Source organism: Gobio gobio (genome assembly GCF_949357685.1).
Source record: "Gobio gobio genome assembly, chromosome: 13".
NCBI classification, from domain to species: Eukaryota; Metazoa; Chordata; class Actinopteri; order Cypriniformes; family Gobionidae; genus Gobio; species Gobio gobio.
Genome location: NC_137106.1, coordinates 25,337,801 through 25,355,636, shown reverse-complemented (window position 1 = coordinate 25,355,636; position 17,836 = coordinate 25,337,801). Strand labels below are relative to the sequence as shown.

General features: G+C 39.4%; 1 protein-coding gene across 2 annotated transcripts in view; it reads left to right on the top strand.

The window, feature by feature from the left end:
- ugp2b (UDP-glucose pyrophosphorylase 2b) overlaps nucleotides 1–17,568 on the top strand; it is a 43,329-nt gene extending 25,761 nt beyond the window's left edge. For both annotated transcript variants that reach the window (XM_079833559.1, XM_079833558.1), the window contains exons 7-10: nucleotides 577–774; nucleotides 14,909–15,151; nucleotides 15,327–15,431; nucleotides 15,517–17,568. In XM_079833559.1, coding sequence (XP_079689685.1) covers nucleotides 577–774; nucleotides 14,909–15,151; nucleotides 15,327–15,431; nucleotides 15,517–15,624 — 654 coding nt within the window. In that variant the 3' untranslated portion in view covers nucleotides 15,625–17,568. The remainder of the gene's footprint in view (nucleotides 1–576; nucleotides 775–14,908; nucleotides 15,152–15,326; nucleotides 15,432–15,516) is intronic.
- The last annotated feature ends 268 nt before the right edge of the window (nucleotides 17,569–17,836 follow it).

Sequence of the window (17,836 nt, the reverse complement as noted above, 5' to 3'; positions counted from 1 at the left end):
TTTATTACTAAACAAAGGACTAATTATGCAAAAACAAATCATTGAAACAAGAATGGACCCACTTTATATTAGGTGGCCTTAACTACGATGTACTAACATTTTAATTAATAATTTCATACAAGGCACTTATTGTGTACATACATGTTTTTACATTGTACTTACATTTAAAAAAATACCTGCATGTAATTACATCTGTAATTTCTGTAATTACATATGTAATTAAAGTGTAAGTACACTTCCCTTACACCTAACCCTACCCTTAAACTTACCCATACCACCACCTGTCCCTAACCCTACCCGTATCCCACCTCAATATCAGCAAAGGTGTACATTGTACATTGTACTTATTTTTTTATGTAAGTACATAGTAGTTAAGGCCACCTAATATAAAGTGGGGCCACAAGAGTTTTGAATCAATTCATTGAAATGGCCAGGTTGAATTGATTCAGCTTACATGCTTAGCTCAGCTTTTAAAAAGATTTGTTCATGCCATATACATAAATTAGGTGTATTTGTGGGGAACAAGGCTTATATTTGTTGCATTTTCATTGAATGTTGCACGCTTTTGTTGTCTAGGGAGGTACGCTCATTCAGTATGATGGTAAGCTTCGGTTACTGGAGATCGCCCAGGTTCCCAAGGCTCATGTTGATGAATTCAAATCCGTGACCAAGTTTAAGATCTTCAACACCAACAACCTGTGGATCTCCCTATCTGCCATAAAGAGACTACAGGAACAGAATGCCATGGACCTGGAAATCATTGTAAACCCTAAGGTAGGAAAAGTCTAACTGTAAAAATTTGCAGAAACTGCAGCTTGTGTGGAAAATCAGGATATTACATATTATAAGTCTTTTATCTAAGTAATTAGTAAAAATTTTGACAGTAGCTACTAGGGGTGTAACGGTTCACGTATTCGTACCGAACCGTTTCGGTACAGGGCTTTCGGTTCGGTGCACGCGTGTACCGAACGGTTTCCGAATGCAATCTTTAACAGTTAACAGTTAATTTCTTCTATGTCATGAAAATGACAGCCACTGTGTATAAATTATTATATTTCAACAACGAATTGGAGGAAAAAAACTATTTTATAATTAGATTTAGAAGTTATTGCAAAAACTGCCTTATGTGAAATTTACATGTTTGCGTACTATGTTATTTGAGTGTTGATTATTATACCTAAAAATAAATAGCAGCTGAATTTAGGCTAATAGTTTGGGCTCTATTGTTAACCTTTAATATTAATGTGCAAGTAAGGGCTCCCTTTAGTTTACAGCAATATCTTCAATAAACTTTGTTATAATTTAATTCATTTAAGGACAGACACTTTTTTTTTTAGTAAACCACTGTTTAATAAAAATAAATAAAAAGCAATTTTGTAAAACTGCTGTACCGAACCGTGACTTCAAAACCGATGTACGTACCCAACCCAACCATCAGTTTTGTGTACCGTTACACCCCTAGTAGCTACATTTATATAGACACTTTTCATTTAGATCAGAATGAAATCATTCTGCTTGATGAATCTGAACATTGGGTAGATGTGTGTTTATATGCCACAAGCTTCAAATTGGATTTGATCTCTTGACATGCGCACATGGCACAAATATACAGTTTCATGCTATTTGCGCATACTAGCTATTCTCCTACCATTGCTTCTTTTCTTTGTTTTAAAAAGCAGACTTAATATGTTTTCTATTTTGGGCCATGCTGCTTATATTTATCAAGCAGTAAAAAAACAAGGCGTCTGTGGATGTCTGAAGAGTCTGAAGCAAGGACTCTTGGGACAATGTTGTCCTGGTCCACTTCACAGACGATGAGTGGAAGGAGATTTTTAGAATGACAGTCATTTATGATGCTATATTCAACAACAACAGCTTGTTCCGTACGTTATACATCATTACGACATTTCTATGTCCTTTCCATAACTGAACTTTCCAGTTCAGCTTTCAGTCCATCTGTAAATGTCCTATTGAATTAATTAGAAATGGTTTAAACCACCCCTTACAATCCGAACAAAAGTTGAATTGGGTTTGGCCAATTAATTTCGATTGACATGGTCATCATGTGACTTTTGTTTTGTATTTCGACAGTGCTACTACTCCAAATACAAACGGATTATTAGAGTCCATGTAAATACCACAGTGGATTTTACCGATACCGATAATTAGGTTGGACCGCACTTGCCGATAACCGATTAATCGACCGATAGTTTTTAAAATGGATACTGGATGAAAAAACATAAGTAAAACAGTGCTGAACTTTATAACAAGAAATAAAAAAAACTGTACTGATCCATGAAAATGTGCTAAAATTAAAAACATATACATGTGAATATTAAAATGAGGAGTTCTAAAGGAACAAATTCTTCAGAAAATAATTTAAACATTAAAATATTACAGATCAAATTTGTTTCTTTGGCTATAACCTAGAAACATGCGTGTACATTTCATAGGTAACACTATGCAAGTCCCTATGCAACAAGGATGTATTCGCTTACATGAACTATATGCATTATGCAATATACGTTTTTACAGCATGTATTACTATGAGCAATACAATTTTACCTTGATCATTCATGTTAGTTCATAGTGCATTAACCAAGGTTAACAGATACAAATTTAAAGGGGCTATATGCAACTTTTTCCCCAAAATAAACGTAACAATAGCCTTTTTATTTTACCATTTATGACTCAAACATCTCCTGATGAGCATACTGACACCTTGTCCGCTCACAGTGGGTGCACCTATAAGCCTGTATCCTATTTTTTCTATTTTCTGGCGGGTCGTCTTTTCCCGCGCTGTTTGCGGATGTGACGTCACCACCGCTGCGAGAGCGAGCAGAAAATGAGAGCAGTTCTGTTTTTTGGCCACAGGTGTCAGTCGCAAGTTTAAATTTCAGAAAAACGCATATAGCCCCTTTAAACTCAATTTAATGTTGTAATTAACATACTAACATGAACAATACTTCCACAGCATTTATTAACCTTTGTTAATGTTACAAATGGAATCTTATTGTAAAGTGTTACCATTTCATACAAATCCAAACAGTCTGCTTTTTTAGAAGAAGATTATCTAATAAAAAAACGAATGCGCTTCTGCTTTGTTTATGTTTCTGTCACAGCATGGCGATACAGTTTGCTTTCTCACATGACTAATTTTATATATGCAAAATTTGGGTCCTACTTGCGTGTATTTTTATCGCATTGTTTTACCTGCTTGAGGTACTGCTAATGTTAGCGTCCTCTCAGTCTCGACGACAAACATACACACTGCTGTTATTTACCTGTTAATGCAGCGTCTAGTCAAGAAATTAATTACTTTATAATGATTTATAACAAGTACCGTAGTGTTCTATTTTAAAAGTGCATTTGATGTGTCAGCGCTCTTCGTCTCCGTCCTAGAGACCGCTCTTGTGCTATATAATGCTAACAGACCCTTCTCAGAGCTCTCTTACTGTGTAATGACAGCGCACCTGTCTCAGCCGCTCCAGCAATGAATGCAACCCGGAAAAACTATCGGTGTGGATTTTTGCCGATAACCGATTGTTCCACCAATCAGCTATCGGTGCCGATTAATTGGCAAAACCGATGAATCGGTCGACCGCTAGTTTTTTTTCGGTCGACCTCTAGAGTCCTGCAAATGTCTGCCAAATGCATAAATTAATGTAATGTAAGGATTAACAGCTCTCAGACCAACAGACACTTAAATTTTTTTAAAGGGGTCATGAACTGGCTTTTAAAAAAAATGTATACTGTTGTCTGAGGTCAACTTATGACGTTTGCGTGGTTTTTACATTCAAAAACATCCTAATGAATAAGTAATAGGCTATTTTCTACCCTGATTTTGAGCCTCTCTCATGGAACGCTCGGTTTTTATGGGTGTGCCGCTGTCACTGGCCTCACTGTTTGAATTGATCCAGCTATCCAGCCGCTAAACACTTCCACAATAAACTCCACGGAGGTGCAATTTATGAAGTTTAATCATGAATAGTGTGAAACTACAAAAAAGAGAAAATACACATATCAATTTCACAAAATAGATAAATCATCACACAAGGCAAAGAACCAACAACAATACAGTATATCAAAAGCATAGACTCATACTTTACAAACTTGAGTAGAAAAGATAACAAACATGCTGAATTAAATGCTATATTACAAAGGTTACCAACACAGCAATAAAGTAATCATAATGTTCACTAGACAAATCAAACAAAGTAACTTACAGATATTGCATTTCGAAGGATTTTGATAAGCATGATGAAGCTGGATGTCTGCAACCACATGGAGCACCTTGCACAACTCAAGCACTCAAGAAATATGGCATACTTCCTCTTTTAAACAGGAAACCATAGGAAAACTCAGAAATAAGTATCAAAATAAAAGTCCTTGTATAAACCAAAGTTTAAAGTCCAGCACACTCCCCGTCTGGGGTATGTAAAGACCCCATCTTAACTATAATATTTTAGGGGGAGTAAAGTAGAACCACTTCTGATATAGGGCGAATAAAGGTTTTCTGCATGCCTTCTCTGATAAATTTCAGCTCTACTTTTCGCACAAGACTATCTTTGCTTGGTAGTGTTTTTGCAATGATGGCCATAGGCCACTGATTTCTCTTGGCTTGGCCATCTTTCATTAACACAATGTCGCCTTCCTTGAGGCAAGGCTTGTCTTGCCATTTCTGCCTACTCTGTAGAGTGGCAAGATACTCACGGCGCCATCTTGTCCAAAATGTTTCTGCAAGATTTTGCACTCTTTTCCACTCAGCCTTAAAAAGACCTTCATCGGTAAACTCGCCAAGTGGCGGAGGAATTGAACAGGTTTTCTGGGTCAGTAGAATAGCAGGGGTGAGTATCAAAGGAACTTCAGGATCCGAAGATACTGGCACGAGAGTGCGTGCATTAATGATAGCAGACACTTCAGCCATGAGGGTTACAAGAACGTTGTGTGTGAGATGCAGGGACTTTCTTTCAAGCAACATACAGTCAAGAATACGTCGGGCTATACCCACCATCCTTTCCCAAGCACCTCCCATATGTGATGCATGGGGAGGGTTGAATACCCATGTACAAGCATGTTCTTGTAGATACTTCTGAAGACCAGAGCCTGAAGTTTCTTTATTCATCTTGAGCTCCTGCAATGCTCCAAGAAAATTTGTGCCACAATCAGAGCGTATCTGCTTAGCAGGTCCCCTTATTGCAAAAAAACGTCGTAGAGCATTAATGAATCCGCTTGAGCTCAATGGCCCTCATTTATCAATCTTGCGTAGAAACGGGCGTATATGTTGGCGTAAGATTATGCTTACACTCCTCTCACCGCCTGATTTATGAAGCTGTGCGCACCTCTGAAATCCAGGCGTACGCAAAACCTGCCCTTGATAAATGCCGTGCTGAAAACGATCGTCATTAGAATAACACGCCCCTATATATTCAAGTCTCATGCCTCCCCCACGCCCTCATTTTACGCCATGGACACTCGGAAGACGGCAATGAAGCGAAACTTCTCTGACGTGGAGATCGAGACCATCACCAGGGAAGTGGAAAAAAAAAGTTTTGTTTTATTTGGGAGTTTAAAGAGTGGGATTAAAGGCGCCCACAAAAAGGTGTACGGTGGAAATCCAGTTTAAATAGCTTTTTGGATGAGAAATTACCTATCACAATTAATTATTTTACAGCACGTGTTTTGAAATAATATGCATTTAATTTCGTATCACATCACATGTATTCGGGTGTACAATAGTAATGATGATGTGATGTGGAGTACCATTCATTCACATTAATATAATTGCATGACAATTTGTTAGATTCTTATTATTATTATGATTTGTATTATTAATGACGCTTATTGTTATTTAGAAGAAGAATTTCGTTATTATTATTATTTATTTTATTATTATTTAAAAGAAGAAGAATGTCATTTTTATTATTTTGTCAGTCAGAATTATGTTCAGTTCCAGTCCGTGCGCAGCTAACCGGGCCTAACCAACGTCAGGTAAAGCGCACAGGCTCGCAACTGGAGGAATACATATCAAATGCTTTGGTAAAGTCACACAAATTAAACATTGAAGTCCATGTTGCACAAAAATAAACACTTAAGTTTATAATTACTTCCCTATTCGCACGGGATGTGGGGAGCTCTGGTGATTTGTAATAATTGCAGAGAACGTCTGTGATCTTAATCCCGTGCAAATCGGCCATGTCTGTAATATGTAAAGTAAAAATTCCCCCGCAAATGACCTACCATATTTCGCCGAACACCGAGGTCCTGTGATAATATTAGTCCTGTGCGAATCGGCATCTATTTGGCCGGGATTAGGCGGATCGTATATAATTTTTGCAAGGTTTTTGTGTCCTGTGCGCATTTCTATCTTTATCTTTCACGAAGAATGGAGCTATAGGCTGCATATAATGCGCACCGTTATGACTTCCCGTGCGGCCGCGCGGATTATAGACTACTACTTTCACTTTAGAATGAGCACAATTTGGGAGTAGCCTAATTGCTTGAATGGTGTGTTTAATATTATTCTTAATGAAAAACACAAAAACAGAACAGTACAATGACAACTCGCTTAAATGGGCACTTTTACATTAGCTTTGAAACTGAATCTTCCGTCGTATATTGTTATTATACGAAATTATTTGTATTACTAAAACAATCAAAATTATATCTATACGACTGTTTATAATTTCATACAGCTATATATAGGGCCTAACGAAAAAACATTTTCAAGTAACATCATATCCGGGAGATAAGTCAGTAAATTCGAGTAAAATCACAGTTTATCTCGTGCGAATGCGCCACGCAAAATTCAGATGTGGGGGAGTAATTTCTAAATCACACGAGGTCCCCAGATAATACTTATCCCGTGCGAATAGGGCTTTATTTGTTGTTGTTGTTGTTGTTGTTGTTGTTGTTGTTGTTACAGTGGGTCATAATATAGCATATCTTTGTCAGTGCGTTTTGTGGTGTTAGGAATTGTTTTTCTGCGCATTTTCGCACTAACTCAAAACGTGCGTACACCACCTCCTGAGCTGGTGTAGGATTTGAGCGTGCGGTACGCCAACGTCCATATTGATAAATCTCAAAGTCACCGTGGTTTTGGGTGTACGCCAGGTGTACGCTGGAAAATTGGTGTACGCAAGATTGATAAATGAGGGCCAATGTCTCTACCACTTCAATGTGCACTGCTCTTGTGCACATACATGAGAAAATGACTGCCCATCTTTTGGAATTGGAGCAGCCTCCTCTGGTGCGGCGAGAAACAACCTGCCATGGCCCAAATACATCGACTCCTACATATGTGAAGGGTGGAGCCACTTGGAGTCTTTCTGCAGGCAAGTCTGCCATCTGCTGGAGCTCTGTAGGACGACGAAGCTTTCTACATGTCACACACTTGTTAAGTAGACTTCCAATGCATCTTTTGGCACTCATCAGCCAATACCCTGCTGCTCGTATTGCTCCCTCAGTAAAATGCCTTCCTTGATGCTTGACTGCTTGATGGTAGTGTCGAACAAGCAAGTTTGCTACGTGATGTTTCCCAGGAACGATCACAGGATTGCATTCTTCCTTCTCAAGACCTGCCTGAGTAATACGGCCTCCAACACGCAGAAGACCTTTATCATCCAGAACAGGACGAAGTTTCTGTATACTACTTTTAGGTGAGAGATTGCTTCCTGCTTTTATATCACTTAGCTCTTTGGGATAGGCTACATTTTGAACGCTCTTTAGGATCACAATCCTGGCTTTTTCCAATTCCTCATTTGTGGGACTGTTGCTACAGAGATGCCATCCACTACATCTTGGCTCTTTTGATAAATGGGAGAATGACTGGGAAATGTGGCTTAAATGAGCGATCGCTCTGATTAACTTACTCAAGCTGGAGAAGCGTTCAAAACGCTCAGGAGTCAGGAACTGATTAGGCACTGCAGTTAGACATGAAATCACTTGTGGTCGGATTTCTGGATCCAGTTCAAGATCAACAAGGTCATGGTTCTCTTGAAGCAAGGCATTTAAGGGTGGAGAGTTCAAAAGGAAGTCTGGCCCTGTAAGCCAATTTGTGCTACTGAGATAGTCAGCTGATACAGATCTTGACCCATGATCTGCAGGATTGACATCGGAGGGAACATAGTTCCATTGACTAGGGGTAGATGACTGAAGAATTCTTTGGATTCTGTTGTTCACATACACATAAAAGCGTTTTGTGCGATTATGAATATATCCAAGAACAACTTTACTGTCGGTGTAGAACTGGATACTGTTGAACTGCAAGCCTATTTCTTCTACAACCATGTCTGCGATCTCAACTGCTAGAACTGCTGCACAGAGCTCTAATCTTGGAACAGTCAGCTCTGGCCGTGGTGCCAACTTTGTCTTTCCAAACACGAAACCAGTATCTATTTGGCCATTTTGAGATGTGGATCGCAGATAAGCTACAGCGGCAACAGCTTTCATGGATGCATCTGCAAATATACACAATTCTCTTGTCTGAACCTCTGAAGTAGGAAAAGATGAGTAAGTACGTGGTATCTTTAGATCTTGCTGGGTTTGTAAGGAGTTCCTCCATCTGATCCATTCGGGTTTTATGTCATCTGGTAATGGAGAATCCCAGTCTTCGGCCTGCATTGAGAGTTCCCGCAGCAACAGCCTGCCTTTGATGGTAACAGGAGCAATGAAACCACATGGATCATATAAGCTGTTTACGGTTGACAGTACACCTCGCCGGGTGAATGGCTTCTTATCATCAATAGCTTGGAAAGTAAATGTGTCTGATGCCAAGTTCCATGACACTCCTAGACTACGCTGGACTGGGGTATCTTCAAAGAAGAGGTCAACATCTTTGAAATCCACAGCCCGATCTTCAGGGTGAAATGCCTCAATTACTGCAGGTCGATTAGAGATTACTTTATGTAGCCTAAGGTTTGCTACCGCAAGCATGTCTTGAGTTTGCTTCAGAACACTAATGGGTGCTGTTTCAGTGGGGAAGGATTTCAGAGCATCATCAACATAGAAATCGTGCTCAACCAACTCTTTCACTTCACTGTTGAAGTTATTTTCTTCCTCTTTGGTTGCTCTATGCAAACCATATATGGCAACAGCAGGAGAAGGACGATTGCCAAACACATGAACACACATTCTGTACTCCACTATTTCTTTACCTGGGTCATTGTCTTGATACCAGAGAAAGCGCAGAAAATCTCTGTGATCCTTTCTGACTAAAAAACAGTGGAACACATGCTGAATGTCAGCGGCAATCGCAACCGGCTCCCTTCGAAATCTTAGCAACACTCCCAGGAGGTTATTGTTAAGATCTGGCCCCTTAAGTAGGACATCATTCAAGGAGACTCCATCATAAGGTGCACTGGAGTCGAAGACCACACGGATCTTGTTTGGCTTCTACGGGTGATAAACACCAAACAAAGGGAGATACCAGCACTCTTGGTCTTTCTTGAGTGGGGGAGCAATTTCTGCATGTCCGTTAACAAACATGTTCGTCATAAACTCAAGAAAATGAGCTTTCATCTGAGGACGTTTGTCCAAAGTATGACGAAGTGAGGAAAGACGGTTGTAAGCATACCCTCTGTTATTTGGAAGCCTTCTTCTAGGAACTTGAAACGGCAAAGGAGCCACCCAGCCATTGGATTCATCTTGGTAGAACTCTTTGTCCATTATGCTTAGAAACCTGGCATCATCCACTGACAGTGCAAGCTTGTAATCTCTGGATGTACGAACAAAGATTGATTGGCCTAGCTTCTCGCTTGGCGCCATACTGCTCTTTTACATGGAACTGACTTTCACAGGGCCAGAAACAGCTGGAAACCACTTTCGAGTATGGAGGTCTTAAAAACATCTACACGAGCAGGTCGATGAGCACCTCCCAGACACACATCTCCAATAACTACCCATCCTAAATCTAACCTTTGAGCAAATGGAGCTTTGTGTGGACCATTAATCTGTTGACGGACCTTGTGGACCCTAATGAGGTCCCTGCCAAGTAGAAGGAGAATATTAGCATCTGGGTCTAGGGCTGGTATTTCCTCAGCAATATCCCTGAGGTGACTGAAATGACACGCTGCATCTGGAGTAGGAATTTCAGAACGAATGTTAGGAATCTGATTGCACTCTAGCAGTGTAGGAAGATGAAGGCTTACACTCTTATCCAATGACTCCACAATGTAGCCCCTTGCTCTCCTTCCTGTGGTCTCTTTTAGTCCAGCACATGTCTTGAGTGAATATGGAAAAGAAGATCCTTTGATTTGAAACTCTTCAAAGAATTCTGTTCTTGCCAATGAGCGATTGCTCTGATCATCCAGAATTGCATACATTCTTCTGGATTCTACCTTATTACCCACAGGATAGACGTTAACCAAACAAATCTTGGAACATGCTCTGGCACTCACTCCAGCTCCACACACTTCAGTACACTTTGATGTTACCTCTTGATCGAATAATTCTCTTTCCTCCCCGCCATCTTCTAAGACAGGAGAGATGATTTTCCTCCAAGGTGCTGGACCTGGATGTAGAGCTGACACATGATGATCACTATCACATTCAGTGCAATGGATTTGAGCTTTGCAGTTTTTTGCCATATGATCTATAGAGGAGCAGCACCTGAAGCATACTGAATGTTCCTTAAGAAACTGTTTGCGATCTTCAAGACTTTTGCTCTGAAGCCTCTGCATCTTTTTAGTGGATGAGGCTTGTCATGGATGAGACAGAATCGCTGAGGGTCAACAGTCCTTATCCTGTCCGTAGCATCTCTTGTCTCAAACATGTTAACTTGGGTTTTATGCACAGCTATAGAAGCTTGCCTGAATTTATCTGATCTTTCCCTTTTTTCTTGTGGTGCTGAATGAAAAATGGTAAAGCTGGGGTCTGTTCTTGTTCTTGCTTCTGAACGAATAAAGTCGGCAAACACAGAAAATGGTGGGAAGGCCACAAGATGCTCTCTCTTGTACTTTGATCCATACGATATCCATTTTTCTTGGATATTATAAGGAAGTTTTCCTACAATCGGGCTCAATCCATGAGCGGTGTCAAGGTAGGACAACCCAGGAAGATACCCATCCAGCTTGGCTGCCTCTAACTCTGCAAGCAGATCTCCAAGATCACGCAGCCTATACAGATCTTTACCTGATATTTTAGGGAAGTTTTCCAATTTAGAGAAGAGAGCTCTTTCAATTGCCTCTGATGAGCCATACATTTCCTCTAACCTCTCCCAAGCCATTTGTAAACCATTAAAAGGGTGCCTAATATTCACTGATTTTATTCTTCGTACCTGTTCAGATGATTCTCTTCCGAGATATTTGATGAGCAAATCTATCTCTTCCTCTGGCTTAAGGTCAAGGTCTGCAATGGTACTTTTAAAAGATGATCGCCAAGCCCAGTAGTTTATAGGTCTATCATCAAAAGAATTCAATCCAGAAGTTACCAACTGACTGCGTGCAAGGTATTTGGCCAGGCTGTAAGTGTCTGACATGTGCTCAGGACTGCTTTGTGCATTGCTGCTAGTAGCTTGATAGGTGCTCCATGTGGTTGCAGACATCCAGCTTCATCATGCTTATCAAAGTCCTTCGAAATGCAATATCTTTTCACTGTCACTGGCCTCACTGTTTGAATTGATCCAGCTATCCAGCCGCTAAACACTTCCACAATAAACTCCACGGAGGTGCAATTTATGAAGTTTAATCATGAATAGTGTGAAACTACAAAGAAGAGAAAATACACATATCAATTTCACAAAATAGATAAATCATCACACAAGGCAAAGAACCAACAACAATACAGTATATCAAAAGCAGTACATGTGGGGAATTGTTTTGAAAGTGTGGGAAAACGGCAACCTGAATGATGAATCGCCCACAGGGCTCGCAAAATGTCTTTATCAAACAAACAAAGATTTTGTTTGATCTCTCATCCACCCTCAATTAATTTTAATGTTATTTTTTATTACTTGGCCCACCCGATTGGTGGATATAACCACAAACCGTGCATCACTAACACACACACACGCAAGCATGCACGCACGCACAAGTCTCACTGCAGAGTCAGACAAATCAGCATGACCAAACTTTCGCGATTGTATTTTTCCTTAAAATATCAAGTCAAGAGAGTGAACAACGCACATCAAGAAAGTAATGTTATTCACTATTTAAGATTCTCAACTTACATTTTGGTAGCCCGTCTGGAAAATACAGCCCCGGGACATTGGGCTTTGCGAGCCCTGGCCCAGACATGCTCTAGTCTGATCCAGAATCGCAGCACAATGAACCAACAATACCTCAAATAAAGGATTCTCCAGCCTGTGACAGCGTCAAGTCATGTACAGTTAGACACGTACACATAATCAGTAGATATCAAATGATCTGTAACAATACAATACTATCACATATAAAAAAAACATGTTTTACTCACATAAGTGTGTTGCTTCATTCATGTAATCTCATCCTGTCTGCAAATCCAGTCTCTTGTTTACAAACGAATCCACGGTGAAATGAAGGAACAAACACGTAATGTCTTACCCATGTGAGCTGGATTTTCATTAAAAATAAAGTTCAACCACACTTTCATAATATTAGAATCCGAAGGAAGCTTTTGCAGAGACTGTGTTCTTCCACAAACAGGCACAGCGCAATATCTTGCTATCTTTGACATCTTTATTGCTCGGTAGCGCGATCAGTTTAGCTCTACGAAGGCCCATGTTATTCATGTGTCATTTTTTTTGCACGAGTCGGTGGGCGGGGCTACAGAATCAGGCGTTGTTCTTCTTCTGTTGAGAGGGTGTTTCACTACACTCTGACGTCACAGCCTGGCACATTCTGAGAACGAGCGTTTGCTGCGCCTGGTGTCAATAAAACCTTTTCTTTGACTAACAAGGAAGTTTTCAGCTCCGAAACTTACAGGATATTCACAATGAACTTTTATATATCAAAGGCTGAATGAAAAGTTGATTTCTCAATTCATGACCCCTTTAATTTCTTGTTTTAATTTCCCTTGTCAAATCTTTGTTTTCCCCAACAGTCACTCTTAGTTTTGTTGTAAGGCACTATTTATAGCTGTGCACTGGAAATCTCTGTTTTATTTCCCTGGCCTTCCTCTCACTACCACTTCTGAAACCCTAGGTGAGACATGGATTCATTTATCAGGCCACATGGGACCCTGTAACACTGACCTTCAGCAGTCTCCTTTGCAGAGCGTTCACTTCTGAATCAAACCCACTTACAAAACCCTTTACACCAGCACCACTGTCCTGCAGAGTTTATCTCCAAATCCAATTAAACACACCTGAACCATCTAATCAAGGTCTTATTAGCTAAATAAGTTTGGGTTTAGTTAGATATTTAATGCTATAAAAACTGTGTGTAACGTCATAATTGACAACTGTGCTTGCGTTTGCGGAAGCGGAAGTATGGGCGGGATCTTGATACCACAGCTCCACTTAGGTTCACTACTGCGCAGACTCCGAATGACATATTTGGCAATGACTGTTTCTGGTATATTTTTCTACAGTGGAAGGAAGCAGAGATGCGCCGTCCATCTTTATTTTATAGTCTATGCTATACACAAGCACTTTAACAAGCTAATGTTGTGGAGACTGTGTATGAGTGTCTGTTTTATAGCATATCTCATTTGAGTTGATAATTCGGGGTTTAGTTCAAGGCTTCAGTGTATGATCAGAGGGTTTTCCAACTGACAAAAAAAGTAATTTATAAACCATTTCGGTTGGGTTTTCTGTTCTCAGTTCATGACAGGAGACTAAAGAAATGAAAGGTAAACATAAGATGAGGTTTGTTTTTGTGTGTGTCAGTTTATATAGATATACTTTAGGGACAAAATCCTTAGAAATGAGCATAAAACTCCTTTGATGACATTCAAGGACCTCCTCAATTGGAAAAACTACTGATACATAAAATACAATTGTTATTGTTCTAATTCTATCACTGTGCCCAAACCAAACGCAATGCAGCATTTTCAGTCTACAAGTGACAAATAATTTGTCCTCTCCACACATGAAGCTGGTTAAGACAGAAGAGGTTGCGTCTGGTTATGACACAGTATAAACGTGCAAAGGGGGTAGTGTGTAATAATTTTAATTGCATTGTATAAAATCAATAGAATTTGATGGTACGCACTCATTTAGATAACCAATTAAGTGTGTGTCTGTGTGGAGTAGTACACAGTTTAGCAGAGCTTCCTATTGTAGCACAATTTCTCCCCCTAAGGCCCAGACTCTCATCCAGCGAGACCTATTAAGCAGAAATTTGAGTCCGTTCTAGATTTCTTTACATCCAGTGCCTCCCGCTTCTGTCCCTGTCAACCTTTCACTTTTTCTGCCTGTGTGATACCAAGATCACCTTCACAGTGCTTGCAGTGATACCTCTCACTTCCTCTGTGCCATTATATATCACTTTTTGTTCTTCATAGAGCAGGTATACATAATACTTAACAAATACTATGAAATTTAAGTCGGCGTGAAATAAAAATTCACCCAACCTGTTTTCTAAATGCATGCTATCCATGTTATTGTGAACGATTCATGCATGCATACATTTCCTTTTTCACTATGTAATTTTTAATCAAAATGTCATAAATGGAGTGACAACTCTGGTGATGAATGCCTGACTCGTGTAGTTCGATTAATGGATACAACCAAGTCAACACCCTACATTTTTTTACTTTTTCAATAATCCGTTCACAGTGGGGTATATAAAAGACTGAGACTGAAAATTTGTTTTTTCTTTTTTTAAAAACCTGCATATAAATATGTTTTAAGATTAAAATTAATATAATCAACTAATCAAATGAGTAAATTTATGACACTGACTGTGTGATGTACAAATATAACATTTTCTTGACAATTTTAAGTGAGTTACAAAACTGTTGTTTAAAATCATTTCTTTCTCTCTCTCAGACTCTAGATGGGGGTCTGAATGTCATTCAGCTGGAGACTGCGGTGGGTGCTGCCATCAAGTGCTTTGATCACGCCTTGGGCATCAACGTGCCTCGCAGCCGCTTCCTGCCTGTCAAAACCACATCTGACCTCCTACTGGTTATGTCCAATCTGTACAGCCTGGAGGCAGGGTCTCTGACCATGAGCGAGAGGCGTGAGTTTCCCACAACTCCTCACGTCAAACTGGGCAGCTCTTTTACCAAGGTACCGCACCTAATGATGCATTCACAACAAATGATCCATTCAAAACACATGGTGTTCCTCTCATACTACACAGTGTGTACAGGCAGAAATCCACAAAGATCACTCACAACAGACGTATATTTTCCAATCTAACTAAAACTTAGCAAGCCTTGATCCAGTTTTCTCTGTCTTTCAGGTTCAGGAATATCTCACACGATTCGAGAGCATTCCAGACATGCTAGAGCTGGATCACCTGACGGTGTCTGGTGATGTGACCTTCGGAAAGCACGTCTCACTGAAGGTAAGAGCAAGGAACATCTTAAATTCTGCAATCAGACATTTTTGCAGGATGTTACACAGTCTGATTATTCTTCTGTCCTCACTAGGGAACAGTCATTATCATAGCCAACCATGGAGACCGAATCGACATTCCGGCTGGCTCTATGCTGGAAAACAAAATAGTGTCTGGAAACCTTCGGATCCTGGACCACTGAAGCCTTGGCGTCATGTGACCTGGATGCAGAATCACATGACTTATCCACACCTGCCACTGTCCTCATCATCATAACCAACCCCGGAGATAGAATCAACTTTCCGGCCAGTTCCATCATGGTGGAAAATTAAAGTGTCTGGAAAACAACGATCCTAGAGCACCAACACTTCTGTGTCATGACCTGGATGCCAAATCACATGACCGACCCATACATACCTGCCACTCTCAGAGCCACCATCAGTGGTGATCACAGCACTCACAGACACCATACATCTTCCGCACCATTCCAGAGACATTTGTTTTGTAGTAGTTGTGTGTGTGTGGGGTGTTTTATTTTCGTTTTCTGTCCTTTAGTAGTTCTGAAATTGAATTGACCCTTCAGGGCCAGCATCCTCTATTCTACTTGTTTGAAAATGTGAAAGAAAAAGTGCAAAGCAATAAGCGTTCTGCGACAGTGAAGGCTGATGGTTCCGTCTTTGTGTTCTAGAACCTGTTCTAGATCCTGATAGTTCTATGGAACTGAATAAAGTGCAATATGAAACGGAACACTATCACTTCCTATAGCTTCATTTCTGCTCAAGCTGGATTTCACTGGAAATTAAACCCACGTGCTTATGTACAGCAAATAATGAACAGGAATAAGAAAGCATGGGAACAAATATGTGCACAAGGAAGGGAAATAAAATAAAAAGAGCGTCTACCATTGCAGCAGTGTTTTTACTCCCTGGAGGCAGGGGGTTATTGTGTTCCACTGGTCTGTTAATGTGAAAGCAGCCAAGCATTAAACTTGCTTTTAATAACCTGCACACGGAGCAGGAAACACACACACACACACATTGGTGATTTAGGATCAAAGAGGTCCTGAGATTGTATGTATAGTATAAAAAATGGATATTCATTATGAGATTTGCTAAAGATACATTTAACAGTGTTATTAAATGATTTGTTTTTAAAAATTAACTTTACGAAAGCATTAGATGATGGCAAAGGTAATTTAATTGTAAAAAAAATAATAATTAAATAAAATAAGGAAACGAGTACAATACGGATACATTTTTTAAAAATCCATTTGTGTCACGAGTGTTTTGGATTGAAATCAGTTCCTGTCACATTATTTTGCTCCGCAACATGACCACATGGGGATGGGAATGTTATTTTGGCGAACACCGTGTAATAGTGTCACAAGATCAAAAACAGGAAATGGGTCTGACAGATCCTGCTCTGGTATGACGACCACACAGCTTCTTTCCAGAGTCTGGTGGTAGTTAATAGTAGTTAGTAGAGGTTTTGTCAACCAGGAAAAAAACATTTAATAATTTTCACAGGAATGCATAAGGCAATTTACCTCATTCAATAGCACAAATTTACTTCAAAATTGATTTGAAATCAAATAGCCTCTATTACTTAGAATTGTGAATCTTAATTGTCCTTATGATTCGAGTGAATTCTCATTGTATCACAATGATTTCTGTCCTCTAGTTTTTTATCAATACATACTAGGGGTTAGTGTTTCAGTGATCGCTACTAATACCAGTGAAATACGATACCAATTTCTATAATAAAGATGAACCATGAAACCTACTGAACACTTTTTTTTAACCATTTAGCTACTTTAAATATTTAATGTATTTATAAAATGTAATTAAAATGTATTATTGCATGTAAAAAAATTGCAAATTAATTATTTTCATCTAAATTTACAATAGCTTATAAAAAGGCAATGATAAAAAAAGAAAGATTACAAGCATTAAACAAACAGTGCTTTCATTATCTAGGAGTGACTTGGGTATCTACACATTTTCCGGACAAGAGTGATTTATCCTTTTTGCATTACACTTTGGTGAAATGTGTTGCTTGTTTTCATAGCTGTGATGGGCTAATATTATTATTGTTGACATGTAAATGCATCTACCACAAACAACAAATTAAATGCAAAAAACATCCTAATTCAACTGCCTCTGTGATTGTGCACAATGCTGCTCCAATAATAACAATCCGTCTAAAATCAATATCCATTTAAAACACCCACCGTTAACTCAGCACAACTATATGGGGCTTTCATGATCTTGTTGTTTCAGGTCAGTAAAGAGGGTTATGGGGACAATTGCTGACATGTTGATAAACACATTTTGCTTTAGGGGCTCATATGGAAAAAGATGAACACATGAAAGGAAAGAAGAAGGTATAAAGATGATTAACCCTCTGGTGCTCTT